Source organism: Dunckerocampus dactyliophorus, chromosome 14 (genome assembly GCF_027744805.1).
Source record: "Dunckerocampus dactyliophorus isolate RoL2022-P2 chromosome 14, RoL_Ddac_1.1, whole genome shotgun sequence".
In the NCBI taxonomy this organism is placed as follows: domain Eukaryota; kingdom Metazoa; phylum Chordata; class Actinopteri; order Syngnathiformes; family Syngnathidae; genus Dunckerocampus; species Dunckerocampus dactyliophorus.
In genome coordinates, this window is record NC_072832.1 from 8,629,933 (window position 1) to 8,647,078 (window position 17,146).

The 17,146-nt window shown below is 40.8% G+C and overlaps 2 protein-coding genes across 7 annotated transcripts in view; one reads left to right on the plus strand and one right to left on the minus strand.

Annotated features, from left to right (window-relative positions):
- Positions 1 to 17,146, plus strand: part of wdfy4 (WDFY family member 4) — a 44,728-nt gene that overhangs the window by 25,530 nt on the left and 2,052 nt on the right. For 4 of the 6 annotated variants that reach the window (XM_054799232.1, XM_054799231.1, XM_054799233.1 and 1 more), the window contains 17 exons: positions 92 to 283; positions 830 to 905; positions 991 to 1,205; positions 2,642 to 2,790; positions 2,868 to 2,979; positions 3,649 to 3,734; positions 3,803 to 3,865; positions 8,813 to 8,855; positions 9,205 to 9,324; positions 10,039 to 10,162; positions 10,249 to 10,358; positions 11,288 to 11,438; positions 12,616 to 12,707; positions 13,677 to 13,886; positions 14,516 to 14,639; positions 16,177 to 16,334; positions 16,442 to 16,600. In XM_054799232.1, coding sequence (XP_054655207.1) covers positions 92 to 283; positions 830 to 905; positions 991 to 1,205; positions 2,642 to 2,790; positions 2,868 to 2,979; positions 3,649 to 3,734; positions 3,803 to 3,865; positions 8,813 to 8,855; positions 9,205 to 9,324; positions 10,039 to 10,162; positions 10,249 to 10,358; positions 11,288 to 11,438; positions 12,616 to 12,707; positions 13,677 to 13,886; positions 14,516 to 14,639; positions 16,177 to 16,334; positions 16,442 to 16,600 — 2,184 coding nt within the window. Of the gene's footprint in view, positions 1 to 91; positions 284 to 829; positions 906 to 990; positions 1,206 to 2,641; positions 2,791 to 2,867; positions 2,980 to 3,648; positions 3,735 to 3,802; positions 3,866 to 8,812; positions 8,856 to 9,204; positions 9,351 to 9,684; positions 9,709 to 10,038; positions 10,163 to 10,248; positions 10,359 to 11,287; positions 11,439 to 12,615; positions 12,708 to 13,676; positions 13,887 to 14,515; positions 14,640 to 16,176; positions 16,335 to 16,441; positions 16,601 to 17,146 lie in introns of those variants that run through there. The other 2 variants (XM_054799235.1, XM_054799236.1) reach the window with 2 other exon arrangements.
- On the minus strand, positions 3,738 to 6,898 carry lrrc18a (leucine rich repeat containing 18a). The gene is made up of 2 exons (XM_054799237.1): positions 6,860 to 6,898; positions 3,738 to 4,942 (listed from the first exon to the last, which is right to left on the minus strand). The coding sequence occupies exon 2, from the start codon at positions 4,936 to 4,938 to the stop codon at positions 4,159 to 4,161; it is 780 nt and encodes a 259-aa protein (XP_054655212.1). The 5' UTR covers positions 4,939 to 4,942; positions 6,860 to 6,898; the 3' UTR covers positions 3,738 to 4,158.

Sequence of the window (17,146 nt, forward strand, 5' to 3'; positions counted from 1 at the left end):
AAAATGAATGAATGAATGAATGTTCTGAAATAACAGTGCAATGTATTTGACTTTGTCATCCATGTCATTTTGTCTTTTTCCTGCGGCCCAGTCACGAGCCAGTGAGTGGGATCGGGTCAACTCCCAGTGGCTGCATATGGAGGCAGAGCTTCTGAGAGAGAGAGCCGTGTTTGGGCCGAGCCCTGGTGTGCTGCTGAGCTGTGACTGGGTGCAAGATGCTGCTGAAGGACCCAATCGGACCAGACTACGCATACGCAGAAAGGAACTGAGACTATCCAGACGGGTACAGTAATAATTGGAGAGTGCAATCCCTGCATGATAACCCAAAGGGATACTTTGGATTTATTTGTTTGTCTACTGTGTTTGCTGCAGAGATTTTTTTGTGTACAGAACTCAGGCCACAGTTTTATATGGAGCATGATCATTTACCGACTTCGAGGACTGTAGAGTAACTATACTCAAATTGTGCTTTCTGGCAATTTATACGAGAAAAACAGAAGATGACAATGAGAGTACATTGTGGTCGTCTTTGGTAATGTACAGCAGAAATCCAAAGTTGAACACAATCCATTTTTCTAATTAGGGGGGAAAAAAAGCAATTTTTCAGAAAACATTTATTACGTCTACAGGTAATGTTTTAAATCACATTTTAACATTCTTAAATGTCGTATGAATGTAAGGCTAAGTTGAACACTAATAATAAAACTAAAATAAAGCCAAACTATTCACCCTTTGAAGAAGTAATGGACAGAACAGGAATATGTTCTCAGAGCAATACTACTATCACCTATCACCTGCTTTAATAATGTGATGAAATTTATTTTTAAAGGTGCTAGGAGACCTGTCTCTGAGTTTGAGGTTGGTTACGTCAGCAGAGAGCAACAATGGTACAGAAGCTGACACAGGTAAAAAAAAAAAAAAGATGTATCCGCTGATTGTGTTTCAAAGTCATCATACTGTAGTTCAACATTTTTTTCCCATTTGATCCAGAGTCAAAGATTCTATGCGAAGTTGGCGCCAAGGCGAAAGAGGAGCATGAAGATGGAGGACAGGCGTGTGAGCAGCTGACCTTCTTTCCTGTTTTGAATGAGCCACCTGCTGCCAGTGAAGATCCACTCAACCCCTTCACCCCTGAGTTTTGCTGCCACACGCAGACATGCACTGACATACGCATCATCCTGCAGGAGCTGCATCCTGGAGAGGAGGTAGTGTGGCACGAGAGCCTGTTAGTAGTCTGCCGGGCAAATTCACAATCAGAATTATCTGATGTAGACTCCAATAGCTCAATCTGCTATCAGGATTTAATCTTTCCTCATTAGTTTAAGGCTTTAATGCCGAGGCCCAGCTCAGCTCTTCCGGCGCATGTTGACAGGGATTCTCTTTGCTCAGGCAACCAGCTGCGGCTTTTAATGTTTCTGACAGATGTATTAATAAAAACAGTAGGAGGTGATGCAAGCTGTCTTATATCTGCTTAGTAAGTGTGTGATCTGCGCACTTGGCTTGCAGTGGTTCAAGTGTGTGAGTCCTGCTGAGCATCCTGTGAAATGAACACAGTCATTAACTTTGAGAAATGCACACACACACACACAAACACACACATATACAGTACACACACCGGCACGCAGTGTAGACTAACACACACACAGTGCGGACAGTAACACACAAAAGCAGACCCACGCATAATTAGCTTTCCAGCGCCAATAGTGTGATTATGACAGTAATGTGTGTGGGGAGAAATCAATGGTCTGACATTAGGCTCTCAGTCAATAAAGGCCCCCCTTTTCTCTCTTTCCTCCCATCAGCAGCTAAATCTCTCAGACTGATAATGCGTATCTGTCCAGTGCACAATACGGAGATAAAGAAGCAAGTTTATTGTTATGTATTTAGTCGTTGATGATAATAATTCTAACTAGTTTTCCTGAAATCTAGTCATTGTTAGGGCCAATCGACCAGATGGCGGCTTGTGCTCACTGATGGAAATTGCCATTTAATATAAGCATGGGTTAAAACGTTGTGCCATGTAGCTGAGACTCACTTTGCCTCTTAAACGCGTTCACGTGCCACAATTCATCACAGCACGTACGTTTGTGCGCATTCAGACATGAGGTTCTGATCATTTAGCAGGTTGCCTATTGTGTATGTGACAGTGATTAATTCTCCTAATAATGGCCAGGCAAGACCTCCTCTTCCTTCACAAGTGTGACTCTTCTATCTGGGGGTAGGGAGTCTTATTTGATTAGTATAAATTGTGAGGGGCCTGCGGCTATGTTGGGGCCACATATGGTTTTTGGGCAATGTGTCCCAGAGGGGGAACCACAGGGGGTCAGCCAGGTGTGCACACTCACTGTGAAATGAAGGGGGGAGACAATAGAATTACACACATTAACACTATGCAGTTAGCATTCCTGCCAACCAGCCCTGAAAGCAGCATGTGGGTCATTTTGGTGCTGAATGAAGATGCTGGAAAGGGGGACGGGGCTACTCCTCCCCATCAATCAACTCCTATAATGAAGTGCACATCGGTTTCTTTTAATAATGATTAGTTTATGTGATTAAAATGATCAATCAAGTAAGGCCTGAGATGCTTGTGTTGAGCGAATATGCAATGTTACGCTGTGTTTTGAATGTGTCTCCTGATTAGGTTAATGCTAAGATGTGTGTTGTGTTGGTGAGTGGCCTGAAAGTGACAGAAGGGGTGCTGCTGTTCACCAAAGAGGGTCTGCTCCTGTGCCAAGGATTCACTTTGAGTCCGACAGGAGATGTTTGCTGCAGGAAGCACCACCCCAGCAGGTACAGCTACGTGTTTTGTACAACAAGCAGGCCTTTTCAGGTGTTTCAGCATTTCTCTCTCTCTTTTCCTTCCGTAGTGTGAGGGATTCCTTCATTTCGAGCATGCTGAGTAAGGAGTCCACATCCAGTTGCAGACACTGGCTCTATGACGACATTAAGGAGGCCCGTTTTATGCGGTTCTTGCTTGAGGTTAAACGCCCTACATTGTGTTGTTTTGTTTTTTTTATTACAAACGAAATAAGCCTTTTCAAAAAGTATGCTCTTTTTCGTTGTGGTGCTTTAAATTTGTAGTTTTCACATGCAAAACTTGCATTGGTGTGCAGTTGTTAGTTGTCTCTTAAAGGTGCTGCCTGCTTGGGTTAGGTACTGCATGGGGGGCGCAAAGTTTCTAATGTGCTTGCCAGCGATATATTCCCCCTTCATCCTGTTTCAACATTGCAAGACAAACGCCCCACGTAACACACACATGCACATGCATTAGTCATGTTTGTTGTCAACTAATCATAATCTAACGATGTGGCAAAGTTTAGCTACGTTTGCTATCATTGAACGTATGGCCTGTCATAACCACCACAAAATTACAGACGTGTATGTGTAAGTGAGACAGCGCTGAGAGAAAGCCATGAGCGTCAGTCATTTTAATTCAGGCCAAACAAAATTTTAAGTTTAATGTTGAATTACAACAAAATATATATTTATATATATATAATAATATATATATACGTAACAATACATATATGCTAGCCGGTGGTGGTGTTCTTATTTTTTTTTGGAAAGAGGGACGAAGAGGGACAGCACCTTTTTAAAATACCTTTCAAGTTGTTAGTTTTATATAAAGGTCTGTTCTCTATGGCCTAGGACAATGCCATTGAGGTCTTCATGAAAAACGGTTACTCAGCCTTCTTGGTGTTCATAAATAAAGACCACGTCTCTGCATATAAAAGGTATAGTAATATTTCCCTAAATATAGAAACTACTGACAGTGATCTGACCTCAGATCTGCCTATTGCAGGTTATGCAAGGTGGTTTCGTCATTAAAAGGCAGAGGTGTTGCTGATGTCATCGCTAACGCCAGGTAGGTATCATCTAATGTCACTAGACAGTTTTAATTCTTGTTTTATTCCTTAGCTAGAGTGTGAGATACATCAATTACGTTCTTGAGATTACGTTCTGGATCCCTGGTGGCGTAATGGTACACCTCTGCTTTTCATGGCACTGGAAATGGGTTTGATTCCCAGCCTGGGTTGCATCAGGAAGGTGTAAAAACTAAGCCAAAACCATTCATGTGATTAACTGGCGTTTACTGGCGTTGGCGACCACTGACAGGGAAAAGCCGAAAGTGGAAAAAATAAAAATAAAAATTACGTTCTAGCTTCTGACTCTCCATACATCTTGATTGACTGCGGCCACAGAGTTTGGTGTTATCAGTCCTGAATAAGACCTTTTCTCCACCAACTTTTCCCTCACACAATCTACGTTCAAATGTTTTCCTCCCGGGTCTTTACATATTTTAAAGCACATACTACATAGTCTGCTCTCGTGAACGAGGAACACATTGTCCTCCTCATCTGACTTTTCAGTTTCCATCTCCTCACCATCCTCCACAAGTTTTAGCAAGGGGTTTCTTTGTATGTTCACTTCAGTCAGATTTCCTAGCGCTTTGACAAACTCTGGTAGACTGGTGAAGAGGTTATCAAATAGGTCTAACTCTTGGAGACTCTCTAGGGAGACCATAGTGGGAAGCAGGGCATCCAGCTTGTTCAATCCCAGATTTAGACTTTTCAACTTGGTAAGGGAGGCCAGCGTTGAGGGTAAACCTGCCGAGGTTAGATGATTGTTGCAGAGGTTGAGATAGGTCAAGCCCACGAGTTGACCGATGGACTCGGGTACAGACTCCAGCTTATTGCTGTGCAGGTCCAGCCATCTGAGGGACGACAGCTTCCCAATGCCTTCTGGGAGTTTTCTTATCTCATTCCGACTGAGATCTAACTCATCCATGTTAGTCAATTTGAGGAGACACTGGGGGAAGATGGTTATGCCCATGTTGCTAAGAGTGAGTCTTCGCCACCCGTCGGGTTTCATCCGTAAGGCCTTCTTAGCATCCTTGAGGGTCACCTTTGTCCCCGTTGCTCCTTTCCTTTTGGGCATGGTGCTACGACACACAGGGATTGACCACATAATTTATTTCACAATCCAGCTTCACATTATCATACTGATTTTACAATAAACATGTTTGTTGTGTGGGTTTATGTGTGTCGTTATGATTAGACACTCACACAGAGATCCCACCAAATTGCCTCATCAGAGCCCTAACAGAAATCCGTCTTTTTCTTCTTCTATTGCTACAGCTGTGTGCGCTTTTACACAGCGACCTGGCATCCCACAATCAGATATAATCGGAGAAGACAACACCAGTGCCAGCATTTGGTGTGATGTAGAAAGTACTTGTCGGACAGCAACAATGGCTTTCAGCACAACAGGGCAGGAGAAGTAAGGGTGGTCAACTTCACACCCCTGTCCTGGCATTGCAGAATTCCCACATTACAAATGTGTGCACCATTTTTCTATGTTGCTGTTTTTCATAAATGTGTAACGCTTCTTTGAGACAAATATCTTGCACGGTGGCCTTGTAGTTAGCATGTTGGCCACACAGTCCGGAGATCAGGAAGATCTGGGTTTGAATCTCAGCTGGACGTTGGTTTTCTCCGGGTACTCCGGTTTCCTCGACACATTCCAAAAACATGCAAGTTAGGTTAATTGGCGACTCAAAATTGTGCTTAGGTATGAATGTGAATGTGAATGGTTGTTTGTCTATATGTGCCCTGGATTGGCTGGTGACAAGTCCAAGGTGTACCCCGCGTCTCGCCCAAAGTCAGCTGGGATAGACCCCAGCATACCCCTGTGACCCTAGTGAGGACAAGTGGTATATAAAATGAATGAATATCCACCGTTGCCTTTTACACAGAACACAGAGAAGTGGTATATTGTTGTAATTGCATGAGCTTTCACATAGCAACAGAACATTCCGCAATCAGATAATTAGATGCGAGTCAGTGTCAGCCCTCGTGATATGAAATACTTGTCGAACAGCAACAATTCCATTCAACACAACAGATCAAGTGTGAAACTGAACGCACCAATCCCTCACACAAGTGCCGTTCCCCCGGTTATGGCTCTGATACTACCTTCGAATGTGGAATATGCTTGGGACGGCTTTGTCCCCCATTACACGCAAAAAAGGTGGGCAAATGCCAGCTTTTATAGGCCGTGTGAAAGGGGGTTTAAGGTTCTAATTTATTCACACACATAAAAGGCTCATGTATGGCCTGGGGCAATGAGGAAAGCAGGCTCTCTGAGGAATTAAGAGCTTGAGTGTTGTGTATGTGTGGTTGCGTGCGCAAGTGTGCGGCAGTGTTATGTTTGAACTAGTGCGCGCTCACCCGGTGTTGCCCACGGGGGCATTTAAGAGCACGGCTCTCTAATTAAGGCTAATGCTGAGGAACAATAGCAGGGAGGCGACACTGGGTAATACAGCAAAAACAAATGAGTGCTGATGCTCCGTCACCGTTCGCTGTTGTTTGGCCAGGAAATGAAGGTGCGTGTGTTTGTTTGGGGTGGTTAGGGCATTCAAGTGTAATGACATACATGGCTTTACTGTACAAAGTACATGTACACATGAATGAAGAGTCAAATCAGGACTTTGATAAATGATAGTTTATGTAGTGTTGGGAGTGCGATGAAGGCGTCGCTCTTACCACCCCTCCCTGTCTAGGATAGCAAGGTGTGTGTGTCTGTTTGCGTATGCACCCCAAGGCCCTCTCTCGCCTCATTCATCATCCTCAGGATGAGAGGGGCTATCTACTGGTGCTTGTTCCTATTATAACCTCCTATAGAAAACTATTGCATGAAATTATTGCCTGCAATTAGATAACACATACTGGGCCAAATGCAATGATTGATTTAGTGTGGGTTTACAAAATAATTTGGTCACAGGGTATTGGACTTGATTTCATGTAGTAGGCCTTATTCTTCTCCACTATTTCTAATAGAAGTGAATCTATTTACTCACCATATTGTTGTATTGCCGTTAACAAAGTGACACGATTGTCTTCCGTATTAACAGCACACCAACCGCATCAGCTTCTGTTCCACAAAAAGAAACACACAAGTACCATAATGTTAAGGCATAGCAAGACAACATTTAACACCTTCGGATGATCACACTTTTCTCTACCTGCTGATGGTACTCCTCCAAGTTGAGAGGAAAGCTCGGGAATGGAACATTTCCTGTCCTGCACACTACAAATGCAAGTTTCCTTTTGTTTGGCATTGTTACTTAGCAACGTGGGGGTCCTTGGCAGCAGCACTTATTGTCATGTTACTGGCCCGCAGAGGGGGAAGGAGATTTCAGCAGCAAATGAATGCTCTTCTAATTTAAATCAAACAACTTAAATGTTTGACTAAATTACTTTAGGAATGGAGCACAGATGTGTTGTCTAGCCAGACGTGTGCTTATCATTGTGGATGTAATGGAAATAATTAAAAACTGTCAGTGATCACTTAAATATATAGGTATTTAACTAAATCTGCAATATAACACTAAGCAATTAAATGTAAACTAAATTCCAATATAAACGTCTCACTGGATTGAAATGATATGCTACACTAGTGGCTTGCATTACCATGCGCCATCGCTTCTATGCAGTTTGCCGTTGCTTTTAAGAAACAAAAGATTGTCACTTGCGCCTGCCCACCCCTTATTGATTTGTGTGGCCTTATTCCTTCTCCTCTGTGGTTCCACTGGAGTCTATGGCAGATATTAGGGTAAAAAAACACATACACACTTTTATATTTTTAGGACATTTTCCATCCACAGACGCAATGATGTGTCCACAGACTGGTTACGTCTGACGTCATCAAGGTATGTCGTCATCGAACGCGGTCACGTACAGACAAACGCCGATGACAGTTCCAGAATTCACTCCAGTTAAAGTTTCAATTTTATCGCCGTTTTCGTGCTATCAAGTCGGGATTTCGGCCGAATTATACGAGCATTAACTCATGGTCTTAAAACGGCTAGCAAATTGTCAGGACGTACAACTGTACATTAGTGGGCCGCTTGACGCCATATTCAAGATGATGGCCGCTTTCTGACGTATGTGTTATTACATAAACAATAGCATGGACCTCTGCCAACGAAGCCTTATTCAACTGCGTCGGTTCCGGAGCTCCATCACCAATAATGACAACGAAAGATGAAGAATTCACAGGGATGTAAGCGAGTGACCATGGATTAATCGTCATCTGCAATATGGGCAATGTGGAATAATTTTACGGCGTATTGACAACTATTTAGTAAAGTTCACCCATCCATATTAGCACTTTAATAAATGTTTTTTTTAAAGTAGCCCATAGCACATTCTAAAACATAAAAAAGAGCAAAAAAGTAAGTAACAAAGTTGTCATGTAAGTAGTTTTTTTCTTTACATACATATGTGGATATATATATATATATATGTATATGTATATATATGTACTGTATATCTAATTGTAAATATATATATATGTAAATGTAAATATATATGTAAGTAAATATATATATATATATATATATATATATATATATGTAAATGTAAATATATATGTAAGTAAATATATATATATATATAGATAGATAGATAGATAGATAGATAGATATTTTGTTTTTGTTGTTTTTTACTGTTTTGCTGATGGGGGAAAACACACAGCAGCATCCAAATGCACCAAACACAGTTGTAATCAAAAACCAAAAACGTTTAAAGTTATATGGGGGTTTCATATTTATGTGTTCTGTTTTGTCTTTTTGCCACTATTTACAGTTGCTTTAGAAATACTTCAATGTCTGTCAGAAAAAAGTCTCATGAATTACTCAGTCAATTCTGCTGGGTCACTTCTGTTATGTTACAATACAACATCAGGTGCTTGGCAACAGAGCAAGCACAAAAAAAATTCAAGGTGTTTTTTTCCTCCCCATGTACATCAGGAAGACGCATGTGGTTGAGAAGACAGCCCTTGTTAAATGGCAGGTAAGAAATAAGTGACTCCACATCAACTGTTGTGTTATTAGTTGAACTGTATTTGCTTTAGAGTTGTTTGTCTGCTTGGTGTTTGGCTTAAGTAATCATGCTTAAAATACTAAAAAAATAGCAAATAAAAAATGCAACAGTGTTGATGAATGTGACCATGTCTCTTCCAGTCTTTCAAATTGGAGATGCTATTACTGTATTACTGCTGTCAGACAAGAAAAGTAATTTTATTGTGTACGATTGTTTTACTGTAGTTAAGTAATGTTTTCAAATGTACCATAGTCATATTCATCTGAGGTTGTTTTGTTATGTGTTCATCCCCTTTGTGTACATTTTCGTCTTCCTGCAGAAAGGGGAGATCAGCAATTTTGAATACTTGATGCATCTGAATACTGTTGCTGGGAGAACATACAATGACCTCATGCAGTATCCAATTTTTCCCTGGGTCCTAGCTGACTACAAGTCAGAGGTAGTATAGCTTCTAGATTCACAAAAGTGAGTACAGTACACTCCTCACATTTCAGCAAGCATTTTATTAGACAAATACTTTAATACTATAGAAATTAATATTGGATATAACTTAGAGGAGCCAACGTACAGCTTGGAAAACAGTATAGATTTACTGTGCTCTAAAAATAAGTCAGTTATTGTCTAAATAACTGGCAACAAGTGAGTACACGTCACAGTGAACATGTCCAAATTTTGTCAATATTTAGTGTGAGCACCATTGTTACTTAGCACTGCCTTAATCATTTTTGGGCATAGTATTACAAGAGCTGCACAGGTTGAAGCTGGAATCATCTTTCACTCCTTCGTGATTACATCACAGGGCTGGTGATGAATCCATGCTTTCCTCAGTGAACCACAGCTCTACAGTGCCGGCCACACTTCAGTCAGCCCCAGACCATGATGCAACAACCACCATGCTTGACTGTAGGCAAGGCACAATTATCTTGTTACGCTTGTGTGAGTGTTGTGGATGTTGTGTCATTTTCAAAGTATCGTACAGTAAATCTATACTGCGACACAGTCTATGCCCTGAGCACCCTAAAGCTTAATTTCTACACTATTAATGGTTACTGAAATATGAGGGTTGTATTCACTTTAGTGAGATACTGTACTTACCCTCAAAGTATTAAGTTAAACTTCCAATGAAAAATTAGTGTGCTCCTCACCTGAACAGACACTGGACCTGTCAAATCCTGCAACCTTCCGTGATCTGTCAAAACCAATGGGCGCTCAGACGGAGAAAAGAAAGCAGATGTTTATCCAGAGATATGAAGAAGTGGAGAACAGTGGGAGTGAAGGTATCTATCAAGCAGCCTATTTTCCTGTTTCTTCTCACTTATGTGTTTTCAGGTCTAACTGTATTTCTTTTTTAAAATTCTTTTAGGAGATTTGTCAGCACGATGCCACTACTGTACTCACTACTCCTCAGCCATCATTGTGGCCTCTTTCCTTGTTCGCATGGAACCATTTTCTCACACCTTTCAGGCACTGCAGGTGAAACAAAATGTATTGATATTCACCCCACTAAGTAGCGAGTATGAACAACTTTCATCTTTCATTCAGTGCACTGTAGATCATCAGCTAAATCAATTTACCTCATTATTTTTCATAATTCAAGTAGAACCGACTGCCTTCTTTGTACTTAAACCAACTGTAACCCCACTAATATGAAACAATTTCTCAAGGTATGGACAAGCTCTTTATGAGTGATTAGAATGATTGAAATTAAAATCAACTAGATGCAGAATAAATGTAATGAATAAATGCCAGCTCCCAATAAGTTAGTAAACACAGACAGGCCCACACAAATGCTTGCGAATTATAATAGTAGAACCACTGTGAAGCAACCACAGTCACCTTATTTTAGGTGAGGGGAGAATTAAACAATAATAGTATATGTTTCCTACTACAATATGATCATATTACGCTGCGACTTGTGGCACCCATTTCACTATTTTTCTTGCTTTGAAAACATATTATAGTGCGATTTCAATATGTATGCAAATAATTGCAGGAAGCATCTAAAAGCAGCCTGTACAGATAGCCATTGTTGTTGCAGATTTCCAGTACAGATTCCAATTGATTATAATGAAAAGGCATGCATATTTGATAGTCAGAATAAAGCAATAAAGATGTTAGTCTGGTGAATTATTGTGCCTTTTTGTCTGCTGAAGCGCAGTGTTGTAATATCCATAAACGGATTTACATCTTTAACCAGGTTTATCAATATATAAGCTATTTTCATTCATTGCAATAATTGTTTTATTCTAAATTACATCGTCTCTCATGAGATTTTCATCACAGATTATAGGAGTTTATGGAAGGATGAAATGCTTCCTTGTGTGGTTCGCTGCTCTGACTACTGCATCAATGAAACATTACATCACTTTTTCACAATATCTGTATCTCTCCTTTTTTCCTAGGGCGGATTTGATATCCCGGAGCGGATGTTTTATAGTGTAAACAAAGAGTGGGAGTCTGCCTCCCGAGACAACATGAGTGACGTCAGAGAGCTGATTCCTGAGTTTTTCTACCTGCCGGACTTCCTACTTAATGCCAACCACATCCAGCTGGGTCGGCCTTCAAAATTTGTATATCTTTACATCTTTAAATTAACCTAATCTGCGTTCACACTTGTAATTTTGTTTTCTGGTCCGGACCAAAAAAGAAAAGATAGGTGGTGCACACCTTTTGTGCAGTTCACTTTGTGTTCACACTGGTCTTTTGGTACATGGGACCAAAGTCAGTAAAGAACACACAGCATGCTTAAAGTTAGGACTTGATTGGACAGCTTTCATGACGTGGCATAATTCAAATATTACAAAACGAAATGCCCTCTCTTGGTTAGAATACTTATGTTATTTTTGTATTCTGTTATTTTTTACTAGCTTGGATTTCAAAAAAAGGCTCTAAAATCTACTTTTAAAGAGAGTTGTCACACACACAGAGGCAGAGAGCGTAGCAGAGGCGCAGTTTTTCCCAACAAATTTTCTCATATGTCTGTTATTTCTGCATGGTTTTTGCTGTCAGTTTAACACTGATCTGCGTCTTTGGTCCATGTAACGTTCGCATTTGAGCTCAAGTGAAAGAACCACACTAGAGTTCACTTGCAAGCGCACCAAGGCCATCTCTCTAGTGCACATCAGGATTCGAATGATCGCGTTCGCACTTGACCAAATTAATCGTACTTGCAAAGTAATGACACAAGAGTTAACCGAACCAAACATGACAAGTGTGAAATCCCCTTAAAAGACTAATTTAACCTTCATGTTTATTAAATCCCTTTTTCACTGTCAACAAGCTATTCTTCTGTTTTGTCTTCTGTCTTTCTTAGTTTAAAAAGTGTCCTAAACTGAGAGTGGTAATTTCACTTTTTTTTCAACCTGCTGTTTAAAACCGTGATGCACAAGTCCATTATTACAGCAGAATGGCTGTATAGTCCAGCTTGATTCAAAATACTTTTCTTGGGCTTGATTCTCGTAAACATGAAACATGGCATTTAGTGAACCATGGTGGTTTGATGTCATTTTAAAAGATTTGGCAAGAAACAGTGAGGTGTTGTTGCAATACTGACTGTAATTTTGTTTCTACTGTATTATTCATCGCTTCTTGTAATGCAGCTCTTTGCAGTGGTTGGCATAACATGATACAGACTGTCAGTGTTGTAGTCAGTGACAAACATGTTGAAAAAGTGTCTGTACTGTCATTGTTGACACTGATTAGTTGTCCTTGTCTGCACTTCTGTCTTTAGGCTGCATGGCGGACGGAACCGCTCTTGGAGACGTGGAACTGCCGCCATGGGCGAAAGACGACCCTCAGGAGTTCATTAGAATCCAACGTGAGGTCAGTGACCTTACACTCACTGAGGCTTTCGAACACTAATTAAATTATGCGCTTTCCCATAAGCGCTATTAATGCTTTTCATTCCAGACAGTATGCTGTTTTGCAATATGAAACAACCATCAACTGTAAGAGAGTGGTCCCTCTTATAATGGATAGGAATAGTAATTGTACTGGTTGCACTGAGTTGCCTTATCTTGACGCCTAATATACAGTGTAATAGAGGTCTTTTTCACAGCACACACTTTATTGTTGTATTCTCTGTTTTCACATATAATAGCCACTTTTCTTGCTTATCAATGAAAACGTGTCTGTAGGACAACAAGCCTATTCAGCACAACTCAAGGCAGGCCTTTATTTTCCCACAATGCATCTTGTCTATGAACTCTCTCTCTCTTTTCTCAGCTCTTCCCTTGTGTGAGCTTATTGGATCATTTTGCACTTGAGTCTCTGTTTTCTCCATCCCGGGGGCATCTCAACTTTTATCACTGCACAATCTACTCAACTACTGCCCACCATTCTCATAAAATTAGTAACTTTTAACATTTTTTTTCCCTTTCATACACAAATTAAATCAAGGCAATACATCCTTGTTATGAGTTTTTTTTGGTTACTCGAGGGTGGGATTATTAAGAATAGTTGCAAGCGCACAGCAGGGCATTATGTCCTTTTTTTCTTATTAACTCTTCAAAACCAATCTCTGGCTAATTCTGCACAAATCATTCTTTAATGCCAGTTTGGTGGCAAGCTCATAACACAACTCTGCAGCGTCTGACTTTTAAATTGACTTTTTGAGGAAATCATACAGTACCTGTTTAATTTGATTGCTTATGCATGTTAAAAGAAGTTTGTTGTGGTGCTCAAGTCTCGTAATAAAACTTTGAATGTTGGCTTTGGTATCGCTGTTATAACAAGCCACTGCATCTGTCTGCGTTGTTTCATAGTTAACCGGTGACTGTCCTTTCATCACAGGCCTTGGAAAGCGACTACGTGAGTTCACACCTCCACTTGTGGATTGACCTGATTTTTGGGTACCGTCAACAAGGCCCCGCTGCCGTCGAAAGCGTCAACACCTTCCATCCTTACTTTTATGCCCAGAGAGGCCGTCAGGATGCCAAGGACCCACTCATCACGAGCACAATCTTGGGATATGTCAGCAACTTTGGTCAGATTCCTAAGCAGGTAACAAATCAAATATTTTTCAACCTAATTTATCTTTTATCCATCCATCCATCTATCTTCTACCGCTTATCCGAAGTCGGGTCATGGGCGCAGTAGCCTAAGCAGGGAATCACAGACTTCCCTCTCCTCGGTCACTTTGTCCAACTCCTCCTGGCAGATCCCGAGACATTCCCAGGCCAGTTGAGAGACATAGTCTCTCCACCGTGTCCTAGGTCTTCCCTGATGCCTTGAACGTCGGACGTGCCCTGAACACCTCCCCAGGGAGGCGTCCGGGAGGTATCCTGACCAGATGCCCAAGCCACCTCATCTGGCTCCTCTCAATGCACAGGAGCAGCGGTTCTACTCCGAGTTTCTCCCGGATGGCAGTGCTTCTCATCTTATCTCTAAGGGAGAGGCGAGCCACTCTACGGAGAAAACTCATTTCGGCTGCTTGTACCCACGATCTTGTCCTTTCGGTCACTACTCAGAGCTCATGACCGTAAAAGAAGAAAACTGATCTTTTCAAAAAAGAAAAATAATCCCTTGTTTGTCCGCAACCCAAGTGAGGATAAGCGGCATAGAAAATGACTCCCTTGTTTGTTTTTATTGTAGCTCTTCACCAAACCTCACCCAGTTTGTTTTTATTGTAGCTCTTCACCAAACCTCACCCATCTCGTAGTGGCACAAAGAAAGAGGCGGCGGCATCACCACCTCATCCAACTCCTTTTTTCTTCAATCTTGACAAACTCAAGACGACAGCCCAACCATTCAAAGGTACACTTTGATGCTAAAAGCAGTCTTCAAAATAGTTGGTTTGTTCTATCGCCTGACACTTGAAATTCCACATCAGAAAAAGACCCAAAAGTTCTCAAATTGAGATTATTGAACAGGGTCCAGTAATTATTTAGCCAGAAGAAAAAGTTGCTAGACAAGCGGAAGGAATTTTGACCCCAAATTTTCAGATGAAAAGAATTTCAAGGTCCAGCATGCCAATTACGGCAAACATGCATCCATCCAAATCAACAAAAAATGGCTTCACCACAGGGCATTTTGAAAAGGCAAAATCAGACCCAGGCCTACTTCCAAAGGAAACTCGATAGGGTAACCATAGCAATGCTTTCCCAATATGACAGGTTTAGAGTAATTTGCCAGAAAGAGCGAGTAAATATTGTCAGTGCTGATAGACTGCTACCCAAAAAGATGGATATGCAACACTAACACAGCCTTCTTTTGACACTTCTGTGTAATTGTTTATACTGTTTATTTATAATTCACTATATAACGTGAAATTATTTGTTGTCTTTTTTTTACATCAGGTAAACTTTGTATTTTAGCATAGTATCAGCATCTAAAGAAAGACAGCTGCAATCCAGAAAAAATTGCATGCAATTATAGTCATCTTCAACTGCCACCACTTTGTGTTGCTCCCCGCCTTTATTGTATCTCACACCATTTGATGCCAATTATTATATACAAGATGTGCCCCGGTCTTGAGGGGATCGTTGGAACAGCGCAAGAGCATCCATATTTTAATTTACACTATGGACAGAGCGGAAGGCGCTATCTGTTAGAACTACAATATGGAGATGACTCTTTTGCTGAGCTCTACTTAATAATCTGAATATCCCTACAGGCCCACTGAGGGATGGAGATGAAGCCGCAAATGCTCAGGGAGAGATTCCTGCATATTACCTTTCATATTAAATCTTAGAGTGTCTGATCTGATCAATAAGCAGATAGAGATGAATAGGAGGAGGAATGCGTGGTCTGATGCAGAATTGGCTTCTTTCTGGGGATTTTAAGAGCAGAGCTGGTGACAGGGTGTAATGATTTGTGTTGTTTCTTGCAAAGAAAGCTCAATTACAGGAACAATTATAGCTGCTTTCTGTCTCTCTCTCTCTCTCTCTCTCTCTCTCTCTCTCTCTCTCTCTCTCTCTCTGCACACACACAGAGACACTCTTACATACAACTTTTGAATGAGATGTCCCCCAAGGACATATCTTGGTGTAGTTTGGGAATTATTCCACTAATTGTCTTGTTTTCTATAGATTATTTAATGACATTCCATACAAACCTAACTCACTAATATGTTTTTTATTGCGGTGTTAAATTTATATGAACATTTTCACACTTTTTTTGTAAGCCAGAGTGAGCATTGTACGTACATGTATTGTGTATCTTTTATTCAATAAGTCCTCTATAATGTTACAACATTTTGGAAAGATGCCGTTGCTTCTGTTGTAAGTTCTAGTTCCTTGGTGCTCCACTAGCAGTCACATACTTTGTGATATACTGTATGATCTTTCTGCAGAGCTGCCAGGAGGTCCAGTCGGTCAAATAATGTGTCTGGAGAAAGAAGTGATCATTCTGGAGCGAAACCGACTCCTCCTGTCACCTTTGTTGAGCATCTACTTCAGCTGGGGTTTTCCTGACAACAGCTGCGCTTTTGGAAACTACTCCACTGACAAGGTAAGTGTAGTCATTGCCAAAATGTGTAAATTCATGCAATAGAAATGTGTCGCCACTAAATCTTTAATCACAGTATCGTCATGTCTTTGCTTTTATTTTTTATTAAGACCTTTGCTGTGTGCGAGAGTTTATGTGACTGGGGGTCCACGCTGTGCGCCGCCTGCCCCAACCCAACAACCATCATCACAGCAGGAAGCTGCACTGTGGTTTGTGTGTGGGATGTGGCAGTCAACAAGGACAAACTCGTCCACATGAAACTAAGACAGGTGAGTCTGTGCATTATTTAGATGTTCATAGAAACCAAGGTTTAGTCTAGCCACGTTTACCAGATATTAGGCAGTATCATGTGAGGTTGACCAAAAAAAAGAAGAAGAATCTAATTATGTCAAGTATACCAAAAAATATTCAGAGACTTGACATCTATGTCCTCAGGAATCAATTAGGAAATCTTGTAATAAAAAGTAGCAAATTAACAAGGCAAGAAAACATAACATATTCACACATTGGCGAGAACGCCAATGGTTCCACATAGTCATAATGAACCTAACTGAGCTTAATGCAGTTTGTGATACTGTACATGAGGATTGTATCATTATTGATCAGTTTTCTTTGCAGAATTGCTTTGAAAAATTATGTTATAGTGAGGCTTGTAGGTTCTGTTTTGAACTCCCAAATATGAGTCCTAACCCAGCTATGGCTTAAGCATGTCCTTCTTGAGTATTGTTTGAAAGTTCCCTAGTAATTTAGTTTATTCGCACAAATTTAATTATCCTTTTTTTATGTGACAAAGATTTGTGTTTGTTACCGCTAAA